This window comes from Populus nigra, chromosome 2 (assembly GCF_951802175.1).
Source record: "Populus nigra chromosome 2, ddPopNigr1.1, whole genome shotgun sequence".
NCBI lineage: Eukaryota > Viridiplantae > Streptophyta > Magnoliopsida > Malpighiales > Salicaceae > Populus > Populus nigra.
This window is the reverse complement of record NC_084853.1, coordinates 43,480,544-43,495,598: the sequence shown is the minus strand read 5'-3', so window position 1 is coordinate 43,495,598 and position 15,055 is coordinate 43,480,544. Positions and strand designations below refer to the sequence as shown.

Below are 15,055 nucleotides of genomic sequence, written 5' to 3'. Positions count from 1 at the left end.
AGAGAAATTCGAATACCAGCCACAATATTGCTCAGGACTTGGGAAGAGAACCACCGCCGACAGACAGTATATTATCCAGGGTACAAAGTCAAATCTTGCACTGGCTGAGCTTGTATATCAAATAATTAAAATAAAAGATATTCAAAATGAATATGACCCAGATGAATCAGTAAATTCTGCAAAATCCGATCTCAATCACACATCATACACATACCAGTTATTACACGAAAACACATGATCACACATTGTTTATATGCTAAATTTGCTGGCAAAATAAGACTTCTATTTGTGATTGGTGTGTAAAAACGGATCCAGATTCTAGATGGTAGCAAGCAGCAGCTTGTTAAAAGAAAAGGAACAAAAAGGTAGGAATGTGGGTGGGGACGAGTTGCATGAGTTACAACTACAGACCCAGAAATTAAACTTGCAGTGAAATGATGATGTGATTAATTCATTGACTAATTACATGTGAAAAGGAGGATTCCCACTTGGCTACAATTCTTCTTTCTGATGCCCATCATCCTTTGTAGCAGCTGCAGGAGCATCGTCTGCTTTGTCCTTCTCGCGCTGAAGCTTCTCAATGACTGCTTCTAAAGGAGGATCTCCATGTCTACGGAAAACTTGATCCCCAATCTTGATTTCATAAGCCTCCGGTTCATTCAAAATGAACTCCTTCAACTGGGCAACAAAAGAATGCGAAATTGAGGTAAAAGGAGAACAAGAAAACAGAGATCAACAATGCATTTACTTCAAACTTAAAACACTGAACCAGTAATCTTCAATAAAATGCGAACATCATTTAAAAGACTCGTTAAGCAAAATGGCTATCACACTGACGAGTGGATTTGGCTAGTTACGAGTCAATAGTACCAATGTGCAATCACTTCAATTAGGCATGATCAAAACAACTCAGGAGTCAATGAACTCCACCGCTTACCTCCATTGTGTCTCTGCCTTGATCCATGCTAAACATAATTGTACTCAAATCAACCCCTGAAAACTGCACTCGAATTCCTCCCGTTTTCATAATCTTTGTCCATTTCATAGCAACCTCAGCAACCACGTCCTGAAAAATCAAGACCATAAAAATTCAATCCCTAACTAACAATCCAAAAGCCCCAATTCACAGAAAATGAAAACTTAAATCAAATTACCGGAGTCCGGCGTGCGCCTAATCGGAGCTTAACAAACCCAAAAACTGGCCCGAAATTTCGCTTCATCATCATCTCCTGGATCTCCTGCACATTCATTTTGTTCAAATCAGACGGTGGTGGATCGAACTCGTCTTCAGACCGTTTTGTGGTCTTTCCCCAATTTTTCCATGCCTCGTCTTCCTCATCGTCGATAACGTCGTCAAGATCATCCGTTATGTGGATGCTTCGCTTCCCTGCATTGGCCACGCGGATGAAATCGTAATCCGGGGAGAAGATTAGGGGTAGAAAGAGAATTAGGAGAAGCAGGATATTGGGGTTTGGCATTTTTGTGATATCGGGATAATTGGGGTTTTTGTTTATTTATGGGTTTTGAAAATGGGGGGTTACTGTTAACGTGCGCACAGGGGGGTGCGTTGGATTTGGGCACGGTTAGTGTGCATCATTATACGGGTTTAGGTGCTAATCAGTTTGCTTATCAATTGAGTTTGTGCCGAATTGGAGTTAATTCTACTCGAAAGAACTTCCATAAGAGGATGTAATTGATTGTTTCATTTTTAATAATCCCTATTAATTGTGTAGACAAACTAAAATTAATATCTTCCAAAACCAAAAATTGCAGTCATATTCTTCTCAGTGCTATTCGATCTTATGCCATGCATCATCCATAAGGATTGAATAGTAATGTGGGCTGCATTTGTCGAGAACTCTCTCTAAATATCACCAGAGCTGTACATAAGGAACCATATCTGCAAAATGTCAAAAATCTTTTTTATAATTGAAGGTGAATTTTTTCTTAATTTCAGTGTTGATGCAATTCCAGCCTTTTTCTAAACTTCTCGATTAATTCATCCAGCGACTACATGGGCAAGCTTTCACAGCATTCAAATCCTCCTATCCTTTCACTGATCAATCTCTTTCAATCTTCTTCACACATAGCTAGGGTTCGTTTGATATGAATGCCTGGAGAAGGTGTTTGGAGTTAATGGATTCTCTTGCTTTTTTTGTTAAAAACAACGAAGAGAAAGGCCCTGGAATTAGCCCATCGCCTATGCCAAGCCGAAGGGACAGATTATTACTAAGTGAAAATAAGGAGGGAAAATTGTGATGGGCTCAAATAAACCTCCCCGTTGAGCCACATGACGAAGAGCAGCTGCATGCCTCCATTAACAAAACATAGCAAGTGTTTTTTGGCCTGCCATACTCTTTGTGGAACATTTCTATACACAGCAGGACTAAATAGAGTTAAAGCATATTGACTTGGCCTGGCATCGGCTTGCATGTTGGATTTGGTAAATCCCAATCTGGAGCTTTTTCCCTGTCAAGGAAGGCAAAGCGACAGGCAGAGCATCTTCCTCCAGGATTAAAATTCCCAAAGCTTAATTTCATTGCTTCGGTCATGGTCAGATAGCTGCTAGCTTGCTTATCATCGGATATCCACGTGTAACGATCAGTAGCTACTTGGCAGTTTAAAAATGGTCCTGCGATTCATGGCTAGAATTACACGATGGCGACAAAATGGCTGCATTATAATTAGGAAGTGTAGTTTGCTGAAATAAAAGCACAGAAAAGAAAGGGAATGAGAGGACCGTGGATCTCGACTAGCATACATATCCTGCTTATCACTGCAGGATCAACTCGGAAAGTGCCAAGAGTTGGGAAGGGTATGGAGAAAAAAAGGAGACCAGTAGTAGAAAAGTATAAACTCGTGGGATCTTTAGCAGTGCTACATTAAGCAGTCACCTTCAGCTATCATTCTATAAGTTAACCAAAGGCTGAGGATTTATGGAAGGAAACTCAATAAATTGTTAGGAGAGACAATGACTTGGTGTAGGCAGGGGCGGAACTAAAAAATAAAATTAAAAAGGATCTAGATTTCAGTTGTTTTACTATTTAAGCTAAAACTATAAATACTATTAAGGAAGTGGCTGGAAAAATAAAATTCCTTGCAGGGCCTTGACCCCTGCCGGCCTCTCTATCTCTGCCCCTGGGTGTAGGATGTGGAAGGGTAGCATTCAAGGTTCTCTGCCCCTGGGTGTAGGATATGGAAGGGTAGCATTCAAGGTTGTCACTTCAGCGCCATTTTGAATTGCGTTGCAAACAGAATTTGATGAAATTTTAATTTTTTTTTGTTTGAAATTATTTTTTATATTTTTAAATTATTTTGATATATTGATATTAATCATTACAATATTTTCAAACATCCTTTAAATTTATGAGGAGGGGCTGAAGCTCTCCTAATTATTTAAAAGTTCATTTTAGACCTTATATATTTAAGGTTCTTTCAATTAGGATCCTATGATAATTTGCTTATTCTATTTATGATCCCATCTTTTGTAGATTAATTCTATATCCATCCTTATCCTATTTTCATTTCATATTGGCTCCCATTTATTTTACTGTAGCTTCAGCACTAACATTGTTCTTCGCCGGTTACATGCTGAACACATCCATATATATATATATATATATATATATATATATATATATATATATATATATATATATATATATATATTAGGTTAATATATAATTGAAAACTGGTCATAACGTCACCTCAAGGTTTGCAAGACCGTATGGGGTCATACGGGGCATAATTAAAATATATGTGCTTTAGATCAGGCGAGCATGCACTTCCAAACATTATTTTCTTCACATTCAAATCTCAAAGAACTCCATTAATAGCTGCATGACCATATTCTTTCATGGCCTGTTCCGTTGACTTGTCACAGTACTGTACTGGCAGTTTTATGCTCAGCATTTTGCTCTTACAGATGCCATTGCCAGATTCTAAAGCAAGACCTGAGACTGGAGAGCAAGAGTATCAGCCGCAGCTTCGGAACATGATGATCACTAGGTACATGCACAAACGTCGTCTTCATTTCACATCATTTGGGAAATGGTAGAAATCTATATATATATATGTCGTGTACTGGCAAAGCCCTGGTAGTATTTTGATCAATGCCTCAAATGGAATTAAAAAAAAACTAATAAGATTGCTTTCAGTTCTATCTTGGACGAATCAACTCCTGGGATTTATCTGTTCTTATACAAAATGCATCGGCTTGTAATTTGGATTCGAATCCTTGATAACATAAAACATGCTAGATGAATCTAAACAGTTGATTCGTCTATAGATAGGACAAATCTACTCTGTCATGGATATATTAGAAAAACTAGAAGAAAATAATAGTAAAAAAAAGCCTGAGAATGACCCGTACATTTACTATATAACTTTTCCACGTGTCCCCTGGATCATGGCCATTGCTTAGTGGAGCGAATCTTAGAATGATCTTACATTTTTTTTTACTATGTTATAATGAAATTACCAGTAAGTAAATTGAAGTTTATACGTTGTCAATAACAAAAAACATAAGCTGAAACCAACTCGAGGGGAGATGTGTTGCCTAGGAACATTGTTTTGTTTTGGTACGTAGTGGCTGCTTATAAGTCACCGTTTGTCGATACGACTGCGGCAGCAACAGTTCGAAGCTAACACTGATTTAAAGTTACTAACCACATTTTTTTTCACGAGAATCCCACTCGAAAACCGAAGTCGAATCCCAGTGTGTGAAAAGCAATTAAAGATGTGTTTGGAAAAGTTGTTGCTTTTGTTTTCATGGTTGATAAAAGTAGTTTTTAAAAAATTATTTTTTCTTGTAGTGTGTATATAAAAAGATGTGTTTGGTTAAAATTATGGTTAAAAATATTATTGTCTAATAAGTAATTGATATGTGTTTGGTTAAGTTGTTTTTTAAAGTACTTTTGTTAATAAAATTACCAAGAAGAACATGAGTTAATTTTCAAGTTGTTAGTAGCATTTGTGATCATTTTTTTTCATACATAAAAGAAATAACAATGTTATATTACTGTTGTTCTTCAATTATCTCATTAAACTATCTGCTATTCCATCACGAACATAATTCATTCAAGAAGACCGCTGGTTGTCTTGGCTTTGCAAACATGGAAAAACATCGGCTAAAATATCACCAGGAATAAAATTAGGAATGCGATCATATTCTGTAAATGCAAAATCTTCCTGTGACTTCCTCCTAATATAGTTATGTAGTGCCATTGATGCCACTACAATCTGCACTTGCGATTTGTACGGATATGCCGGCATGTTCTGTAAAATTCTCCACCTTTGTTTCCACACTCCAAATACACGTTCAATGACATTGCGAAGTGACGAGTGTTCACGATTGAATCGCTCTTCCCGGCTTGTTGGTTGCCCTCGACGCCGAAACTCTTGGAAGTGATATCTCGCATCTTTATATGGATCGAGATATCCATATTCATTTGGGTACCCAACATCAACTAAATAATATTTTGCTAATAACAAGGAAGAAAATTATAACAAATTTAATAACAAAAAATATAGAATACACATATTTTAAATTTAAATAACAATTAATTATTTTAATAGATTTACCATCATGAGTTTTTGGAAAATTGATATTTGGATTATCAATAGCCTCCAGAAAAATACGAGTATCATGAGCGCTACCTTCCCATCCTGCCCAAACAAACGTGGGATGGTGAGCGAACGAGAGTGAGCGAGCTTTTGGTACCAAAAATAGTGGGGTCTTAGCGATCTGGTGCAGTGATGGGTTTTAGGGATCTGATGACAAACATGGAGTAATAGCTTAGTGATCTTCTTGTGGCTTTTACAGATCTGGGGGGTATGGTGATGGAAATCTTTTGCGTTTTGGGTATTTGGATCTGGAGGAGTGATTGAGGATCTTTGAGTCTCTGGTGAAGAAAAACAAAGTGAATCAAAATCTCTGGAGCAACGATTATAGTGTTGTGTTTGTAAGGAGAGGATACTGTTGTCTAATTTTTTCAACGGTCTTAAGCACCACAAATTTGTAAAATTTTGATTGTCTGTTTACTGTCTTCAAACCAGCTTTTCACATGAAAAGCTGGCTAAAACTACTTCTAATTAATTGCGGTCATACCTCAAAAATTCACGTAGATTCCACAGATTAATATCAGCTTCTTGTTGTTACCAAACAATAAAAAATTGTGTTTGGACTAACCGCAAAAGCCACCACGGAGCCAAGCACCATCTTACAATTGCTTCGTGCCCGTGTTCTCCTCTCTCTCATTGACTACGCATAATCTTTGCCTCCACACAATGAAAAGTGAATTAATTCACTCTTCATTGTGTGGATACAGTGGAGAATGTCTCCACTCTCTACTGTTCGTACCGGATCAGATCCGACCCAAACTTAAATGCATCGGATCGCGTCGAACCCAGTAAAAAAAATCATTTTTTTTATTGTGTTCTACTCGAAAACTAGTGTTTAATATTATTTAATGACATTGCATAAATTAGAAGGAGATCGCATAATAACGTAGCATTTGCAAAATTTAATTGCAATTCCAATTGTGTTCCTGATGATATTTTACCTGATTTTGTTGCACGCTCGAAAAACCATGGAAATTGTAGTTTTTATCGAATGAATTTCGTACGTAATGGAATTGTAGATATGTTAATGAAACAATAAAAAAATATTTGATATAAAAGTATTATTTATCTAATGATGTAATAGTAGTAGTTAGATCTACAATATTTAAATTAAAAATCATCAATATTAATATATATCTTTTTTAGTTATTTTATAACCTCAATTTGAAAAATATTTTTTACCAAACACATTAAATACTTTTTATTTAACATCAATTTCATCCACAGTTTTAACCAAACATATATAAATACCAAACCAACCTCAACTAAAAGTACATTTTACAAAACAACTTTTTCAAACCATAACCACAAAAGCTATCATAATACCAAACACAAGAGGTATAAATTATATTTTAAAGTAATTTTTATTTTAAAATAATTTTTTTATTTTATTAAAATTTATTTCTGACATCATCATATTAAAACAATTTAAAATATTAAAAAATAATTAAAAGCACTACCGCCATTAGAGGGTTCAACTTGGATTTTTTTGATGGCTTTGCTCTTGTTCGACTCATTTTTTGAATAAAGACTTGATTTAGAAAGTGTTTGAAAACGTGGTGTAAATCACATTTCCTTAAATTTTAATTTTTTTTATTTAAAATAAAATTTTTTATGGTTTCAGATTGTTTTGATATGTTTATATCAAAAATAAATTTTTAAAAATAAATAAATTTATTTTAATATATTTTTAAATAAAAAACTATTTTAAATCACCGTAACAATTCCAAACACGTAACTTAAGGCTGCCTTAATTTTGCTGCCCTATCCTACCGGCATCAAATGTGTTTGGTCGTTGCCAAACACAGATTGAGGACTTCCCCCGCTAAATGCTGAAGGCCCCCCCACCACCGTTGAGTAGGAATTGAGTTGACAACGTTTCTTTCCGGTAGGACCTACCAGGCCAATACAGATGAAGGCATCTTTCCTATCAATTCACACTCACATGTATCCATCTAATGTAAAAAATATAAGAGTAATTGAGCACTCTGTAAAAGTATCGCCAATGGTTTCCTTTGTTTGCTGAAAAGCCATGAACGGACCTCCTCTGGATTGGTGCTTCGCTGTAGCTGAAAAGGCTAGGGCACGAGCACCTCTCATATTATGTTTGCTGAGGACACATGGAAAAGTTCTCATTATGTTCATTTATATAACATTCAAATGTTTTTCCATACAGGCTGACCGTTGCAACCAATTTAAATTTTTTTTCTTTTCTTTTTTAATTTAGTTGTTCGGTTAACAATCATATAAGTCTTTAGTGATCTTAAAATTTATGAAACTCGAACTGGTAATGTCTAAAAAAAAACTCATGATTTGATCAATTTAACTACATCTCTCAGGATTAATTTATATTTCACTTATTAAATTAAATTTGTGTTGTTGTTATCAATTTAAATATCACATGTTAAATCCCTATGTCACGGTCAATTTAATTCCTCATATTATATTCATGTTTTTGTTATTGAAAAAGGAAAATGTAGGGCAGGTAGTTTGGTAACCCAGTCACGTTTCTGCTTTCTGTTTAGCTCATGTAAGAACAAAAAGTGACCATCTTTAACCAGTCGTGCCGCCTGGCCAGATGCAGTGCATCGACCAGGCCCCGGAGGTTTGCAGTTCTACATTTTTAATGAATTTAAGAGTGTATTTGACAGTATGGTTGTGGATGCTTTTCAAATAATTTTTCATGTCAAAATGCATGCCAATGATATTTTTTCATTTTAAAAAAATTATTTTTGACATCAGCACATTAAAACGATCCAAAACGTACAAATTATATTAAATTTTAATAAAAAAAAAAATTTCAAATTTTTTGGGAACGCGGCCGCAGCCGCGTTCCCAAACTGTGCCTAACTCGAGTCAAGCCCGCCACGTGGAATAATTATTTTGAACACAATTGGCCTCTCTGTGCGAATATTATTGGATAAGTCCGTGCACTTCATGCATTTAGAGATATGCATGCTTCTTATAGATGTTTTTTTTTTATTATTATTATTCATCAATAAATATTTGCATTTTTTATATTTCGTGGATTTTTCTTCTATTAATCGCGGCGGCAATTATTGGCTTCCTCTATGTCATGTTTTTTTTTTTTTCCTCTTGATGTTGAAATAAAAAAATTAAAAATTATTAAAAAAAACATTTTACTTCACAAGCTAATTAAATCCAAAATATCCACCTGGGGAATATTCACTGTTTTGATGACATTGTTTACGGTGATTTAAAAAAATGGAAATCATCTAGTATTTGTTTTTGCAGTCAACCTTTATTTTTTATTTTTTTAAATTAGTTTTTTTGAATTATTTTATCATGTTAATATAGAAATAAATTTTAATAAATAAAAAATTATTTTAATAAATTTCTAAAAAAAATACTTTAAAAATACTCGCTACAAAAACTATTAAGAAATTGAAATGGACTGTCTTTTATCGTAGAAGCCACTAGCCAGAGAGTAGAACTCAGAAACCTTATAAAAGGTATCTCCCACGACTCCTAACACGCCCTCCTTTCATACGCGACTCTGTTGTCTTCTTCAACAAGTGGCTTTCGCTCTAGTAACCTTCTGGGTGTGTTGTTACTAGCTAGTGTCTACCGTGTTAACACCTCCATAAATGGCTGCTTTAAGGAGCTTATTGAAGAAAAACTCATCATCAATCCCAACATGTAACGAGCTGGTGATGATTAGAAGATTGTTCTCTTCGGAAGCTGCTGCTGCTGCTTCCCCTTCTTTTGCTCAAAGACTCAGAGATTTGCCTAAAGATCTTCCTGGCACTAATATCAAGACACAAGTTTCCCAAGTATGTCCATCTCCCTCCATGTCTATTGATCATTAATTTTAACCAAAAAAAATCTCTTTGCTTAATTCCTGGCGCATTAATGACGATAGTTTTCTGCTTTGCTTTTTACCATTCTCTTCAAGTACAGTGGTACTCTTTTCCTGGGGTTTTTATTTATGATTTCAATGTTTTTCTCCTCAATCCGGCTATATATATATATATATACAGGGGTGGAACCGGGGTGGCAAGCAGGGCCCGATCTCTGCAAAACATTTTAAAATTTTCTATTATTTAATATTTTTAATTTAAATAAATAAGCTTTTTAATAATATATATTATTATATTAATTTTGGCCTTCCCTGTAAAATACACCTAGCTCCACCCCTATATATATATATATATATATATATATATATATATAATATTCGGTCCAATAAGAATTATTCGATATATAATTCGGTCCAATAAGAATCCTCATATAAAAATGAATAGAAACATCTTTCTGTGCCCACCGGATTGGTCACCGCGCTGTCCGTTTTTTCTTCTTTCCGACAAGCCACAAACTAACTGCACCGTTGCCTATTCAGCTCTGAAACGACAAGTCGTCTTCATGTTCGTCGACATAGGTTTCAGCTAGTTCAACCAAGTTGTTCATAAGAAAAAGAGAGTGGATTTTCAGTGTCGTGGATTTTCTAATCTTTGACCAAATTTTGTGTCCAAACTAACTCACTCTTTTTTTATAATTCAAAATATTCAGCTCATTGGGAAAACTCCAATTGTGTATCTGAGCAAAGTGACTGAAGGATGTGGAGCTTATATAGCCGCCAAGCAAGAGATGTTTCAGCCCACTTCTAGCATTAAAGACAGGTATCACAGAGCTCAATACTATTTTCCTATGTTATCATAAACCTTAAGGTCAAATAAAAACCATAATGTTTATGCTACAGACCGGCATTGGCAATGATAGAAGATGCAGAAACGAAGAACTTGATTGCTCCTGGCAAGGTTTGCTCAATAGTCATAGCTCTAAAACTTTTAGATATTATAGGTTCAATCAGATGCTTGAACTTTTTGAATTTCTCTAACTTGTTTATTCATGTTATACTAGACGACTTTGATAGAGCCCACATCTGGTAATATGGGGATCAGCATGGCATTTATGGCAGCCATGAAAGGGTACAAGATGATTTTAACCATGCCTTCTTATACTAGTTTGGAGAGAAGGGTGACCATGAGAGCTTTTGGAGCTGAGTTAATTCTGACTGACCCCGCTAAGGGAATGGGAGGAACAGTTAAGAAGGCTTATGAACTTTTGGAATCCACTCCAGGTGCTTTCATGCTTCAACAGTTCTCAAATCCTGCCAATACCCAGGTACTTGATCTCACAATAGCAGTGACATTGCATAGCTTAAAGGGCTTATCGAGAGCAATGTGCTCGAGTTATTATTATTTTGATGATTTGGGATTTTAACTCTCTTACGTTGTAACTATTGGATTGATTTCTGAATCCAAATGGAAAAACAGATCCATTTCGAAACTACAGGCCCGGAAATATGGGAGGATTCACTTGGAAAAGTTGACATCTTTGTAATGGGAATAGGCAGTGGAGGGACTGTCTCTGGCGTCGGGAAGTATCTCAAATCCCAAAATCCTAACGTTAAGGTATCTAATTTTAAATTCTTGCTGGTGCTTTCACAGCATCACTGCCATGTGCTGTCATAAATGTTACTACTTTATTTCTCCCATAATGTTTTGTCTTCATTTTTATATGATTGTAGATTTATGGAGTAGAGCCTGCAGAGAGTAATGTACTTAATGGTGGTAAACCAGGTAAGAGTCTCGCTCTGCTCTTGTTCTTCTCGTTTTTACTTTTCTCCTCTTGTTATTAGGAAGAAAGGAATTATAAAGAGTAAAGCTAGAATCTTCTCTGCTTCTTAGAAGTAGAATGTTGTTTCCAATAATTTTAAGCTCAAGGTATAATAACCTGTAGAGATGGAATGGAGGAATATAACATGATGGAGGTTATGATTTTGGTCTTTGTAATTTTGAAAATTTATGTCAAGTCTGTGCTAAATTCCGTACTTATAAGACCCATCCCAACCCAAGACTGGTCATTGGGGTTTGACCGGGTCAACCTCCTAGGTGGCTCAAAAGCAAACCCAGCTCGGGCAAGGCTCCGAGTTTGCAGGTCATCAGGTTCACCTGCCGGGCTGGGACGAGTTTGATTACCATGCTAAATCCCTTGCTATGGACAGAGAAGTTGAATCTCTATTATTATGTCAATTGAAATAGGTCCTCATGACATTACCGGCAATGGGGTTGGATTCAAACCAGATATATTGGACATGGATGTAATGGAAAAGGTCCTTGAGGTAAGTACCACTGAATTGAAGGAAAGGGTAGAGAATAAATGTAACTAAAAGATGAGGCATTTTCAATGTCAGATTTTGAAATGCCAAACTGACAGTGAAAAAATTAAATGGCAGGTTAGTAGCGAAGATGCTGTGAATATGGCTAGGAGGTTGGCACTGGAAGAAGGTCTTATGGTATTTACTCTTAACAAAGTCTGTTATCGTTGACATTTTGGTTGATTTTCTATCTTTGACAGCCTCTTGCACACATATGCTAATGCGAAGCGCAATGCTTTAATTTTTGTATATGAATCGGTTTTCTTTGAGCTTTGGCTGCAATTTTTGGGTTCTTGGATTTGTAGTTTTCAAGACTCGCATCTGCTTTCAAGAAATGAGCAGTGGCGGAGTACTGTTTGTTGTTTAAATTTTATTCAATTATTTTTGGTTTGTGAAGGTGGGAATATCATCCGGAGCCAACACAGTTGCCGCACTTAGACTTGCGAGAATGCCAGAGAATAAAGGCAAACTTATAGTGGTAAGAACAACTTATATTCCAATTCTCAAAAACACAGAATTTAAATTTTCTACTGAAAATTTACACTGTTTGCGGGATGGGGGTACGCTGTTAATAATGACTTTTCTATTCCTGAAGTTGTCATATTTGATTGTTAAGAAGGCTTAAGGTTTCATCAATTTAAGCAAATTTCCTCATCATTGAATCGGGAATTCTTTTTCTACCCAAGTAAATTAATTTAAGTATGAATGCTCCGTAAGAGTTGTTGCTGGTTGACTTTCAGACTATTCATGCAAGTTTTGGGGAGCGATACCTGTCATCTGTTCTCTTTCAAGATCTGAGGAAAGAAGCCGAGAACATGCAGCCAGTTCCTGTGGACTAATTCATTCAAACATCGTACTCGATGAATGTCAAAGGCCTCTTGCGCAACCATGTCTCTCAATGTGGTTGTTGAACGATGAGCAGCAAAATATGTACTCTGTGTCCATGCAAGCGGCTTATCTCCGTAACATTTGTGGTGATAGAGCTTGCTTGTCTCTTAAAGTTTGGCTTTAGTTTCCAATTTCACTTGAAAAGCATCCTCTGTATTACAGAATTTAGTTGAGCAATGGAAATTATTTTTCCTTGATGCCCGCTTGAACTTCTTGCAGTTGATTTTAACCAGCGTCAGTTGAATTAATATTTGCTGATCAATGAATTTTCCAGTGAAAAACCATAATTTTTTTCTATGGTTCTCTAAGATTTTAATACTTTCATGGCTAGGATGAAGCATCGCTACCTCTAAACTGCCGAAGACCGTAGAGAAGGAATGGGATAGGAATTTAGAATTTCCACGCTAATTTCTGCGTTATGGATCCGCAACATTTTCAAAATCTTGCCTGGCGCAACCTTTCTCCACATTGATATTAATTGACCCCCCTCTTAAAACCGACCTTAGCTCAGGTGGTAGAGATGAAAACTGCAGTGGAACCTTAAATCAGTTGGCAGCGTGGAGGCGAGCATAATTATTTAAACTGGTCTGGTCTGTCAGATAAGAATTGTGGTAAGGATCGAGACTCCTGGATAAATCCTGGTGAGACCAGCTAGTTCAACTCTAAAGATTTTTTATATAATTTTGTTCCAAAACAACGTTGTTTTTTAAAATAATAAAACTAGGTGTTTTCTTAAAGACTTGAAACATATTAAGAATTGATTACTATTACCTGACCTGTCATATATTATTGTTGATAAATTCTCCTGCTTTTCAAGTCATGCATATGACGCATGTACTCGGTATCCACCTGATGTGAACGCAGCAACACCGAGTGTCTGACGCAATGCGTAGTAAAAGCTTCTTTCATAACAAAAATGTTCATTTACTTTGAAATTTTGAGACTTTTTTTTGTGTGTGTGATATTAGCACAAAAAGATTAATATTTCAACGAAATAACACAATTGAAAAATATTTTTGATCAAATAATATAATTTATATTTATCGTGATTCTATAAAGAAATTACAATTAAAAAACACGACTTTAAATAAATAGTATATTTACAAAACACATTTTTTTATATATATATAACAGCATTAAAAAGGGAGGTTGGAGTTTAATTTCATGACAAACTAAAATTGTTCTATTTTGTCAATATTTTTAATTTATTGTGATAATTTTTTTTAAAAACCACTTTTTTTCTTCTTTTTCCTTTCCCTTTTTTATTAAATTGTGCATATTTCTAAAGTTGGGCTCTTTTAGTTCCTTGGATCTTAAAGCATCCACATCCATGCATAAATTTTAGCTAAAATACCATTTTAACTAGCTTTCTAAAAAATGTAATCATATTCATGCTCTTTAAAATAAATAAAAATCATGAATATTTTATTATTACATGTGAGGTGAAAGATGAATATTGAATTGTATGCTATTTCCTTTACTATGGCATTTCCCCAATCCATTAAGGTTATTTCTTCATTTGCAGAGACCACTATGGCCTCCAATATCCACTTGTAGCTTCCCAGTGAACCTATTATTTTTCAAATTAATGACTCTCAAATCATACAAATTTGCAGTTCCTTCAGGATTCCCTCCTTCCAACAAGTTATCAGACAGATCAAGAGAATGCCGCCCTCTCAAATACATAATTCAGATGGCAATTCTCCACAAAGGCCATATTCCTCGTGTTTCCGTGTCCCTGCCATTCCAAAGCAAAAGGGGGAGAAATCTGCTTATACTAAAGCTGTTAGCTGTGCAGTATTTGAATATCCAGTTGCTTCTAACTGAAATAGCATTGGATCAGAGCAGCACCTTCAATGAAAATATGATTAACTCAGGAACCCGCGAATTAATAGTATACTAATTGCCTGAATATATTGATGTGTTCAGTGACAAAAAAAAAATGGAAACGTGCTGGAGATATTATTGCTGTCAGAATAGAATAACATATCTTAAGAAGCACATGAGGTAGCGTTGCTTTTGTAGTTTGGCTTGAATACTATCAAGCCAAGAACTTTCATCGTCGAACGTTGAGTCCAAACAATAAGCACGGACATTTTACTAAAAACCATTTTGGCAATTGAGGATTCAACTTCGCTAGCACCACAGATTAACTATTGTACGGGATCGCCATAGTTGAACTGTTAATTGTTAGGAAAACTAAAGCCAAGAATAAAAGACAGGACTCAGATGCCATGTACGATCTTTTTTTCCTGTGACCTCTTCTCTCGCGTCTTTTCCGAAAGCCAATTGAAGAGTACTACAGTATATATATATAGCGAATACTGTTCATTTTGCTAGAATAGCTAGAAAGTAGAGAGCAAT

General features: G+C 35.5%; 2 protein-coding genes across 2 annotated transcripts; one reads left to right on the top strand and one right to left on the bottom strand.

Annotated features, from left to right (window-relative positions):
• Positions 1 to 174: 174 nt before the first annotated feature.
• LOC133682749 (uncharacterized) lies at positions 175 to 1,602 on the bottom strand. Its single transcript, XM_062106256.1, has 3 exons — positions 1,155 to 1,602; positions 938 to 1,066; positions 175 to 678 (listed from the first exon to the last, which is right to left on the bottom strand). The coding sequence occupies exons 1-3, from the start codon at positions 1,476 to 1,478 to the stop codon at positions 493 to 495; spliced, it is 639 nt and encodes a 212-aa protein (XP_061962240.1). The 5' UTR covers positions 1,479 to 1,602; the 3' UTR covers positions 175 to 492.
• A 7,494-nt stretch (positions 1,603 to 9,096) lies between these two features.
• On the top strand, positions 9,097 to 12,888 carry LOC133681958 (bifunctional L-3-cyanoalanine synthase/cysteine synthase 1, mitochondrial-like). Its single transcript, XM_062105170.1, has 10 exons — positions 9,097 to 9,416; positions 10,153 to 10,262; positions 10,343 to 10,400; positions 10,504 to 10,767; positions 10,920 to 11,057; positions 11,174 to 11,225; positions 11,688 to 11,767; positions 11,882 to 11,941; positions 12,201 to 12,281; positions 12,544 to 12,888. The coding sequence occupies exons 1-10, from the start codon at positions 9,231 to 9,233 to the stop codon at positions 12,640 to 12,642; spliced, it is 1,128 nt and encodes a 375-aa protein (XP_061961154.1). The 5' UTR covers positions 9,097 to 9,230; the 3' UTR covers positions 12,643 to 12,888.
• The last annotated feature ends 2,167 nt before the right edge of the window (positions 12,889 to 15,055 follow it).

Excerpts from the sequence above, each read along its gene's own strand:
- LOC133682749 (XM_062106256.1), bottom strand. The coding sequence starts at position 1,478 with ATGCCAAACCCCAATATCCTGCTTCTCCTAATTCTCTTTCTACCCCTA. Across the intron at positions 1,067-1,154 it reads TAGGCGCACGCCGGACTCCG|GACGTGGTTGCTGAGGTTGC; the intron begins GTAATTTGATTT and ends TTGATTTTTCAG. Across the intron at positions 679-937 it reads AAGGCAGAGACACAATGGAG|TTGAAGGAGTTCATTTTGAA; the intron begins GTAAGCGGTGGA and ends TTTGTTGCCCAG.
- LOC133681958 (XM_062105170.1), top strand. The coding sequence starts at position 9,231 with ATGGCTGCTTTAAGGAGCTTATTGAAGAAAAACTCATCATCAATCCCA. Across the intron at positions 9,417-10,152 it reads TCAAGACACAAGTTTCCCAA|CTCATTGGGAAAACTCCAAT; the intron begins GTATGTCCATCT and ends CAAAATATTCAG. Across the intron at positions 11,768-11,881 it reads TAATGGAAAAGGTCCTTGAG|GTTAGTAGCGAAGATGCTGT; the intron begins GTAAGTACCACT and ends ATTAAATGGCAG.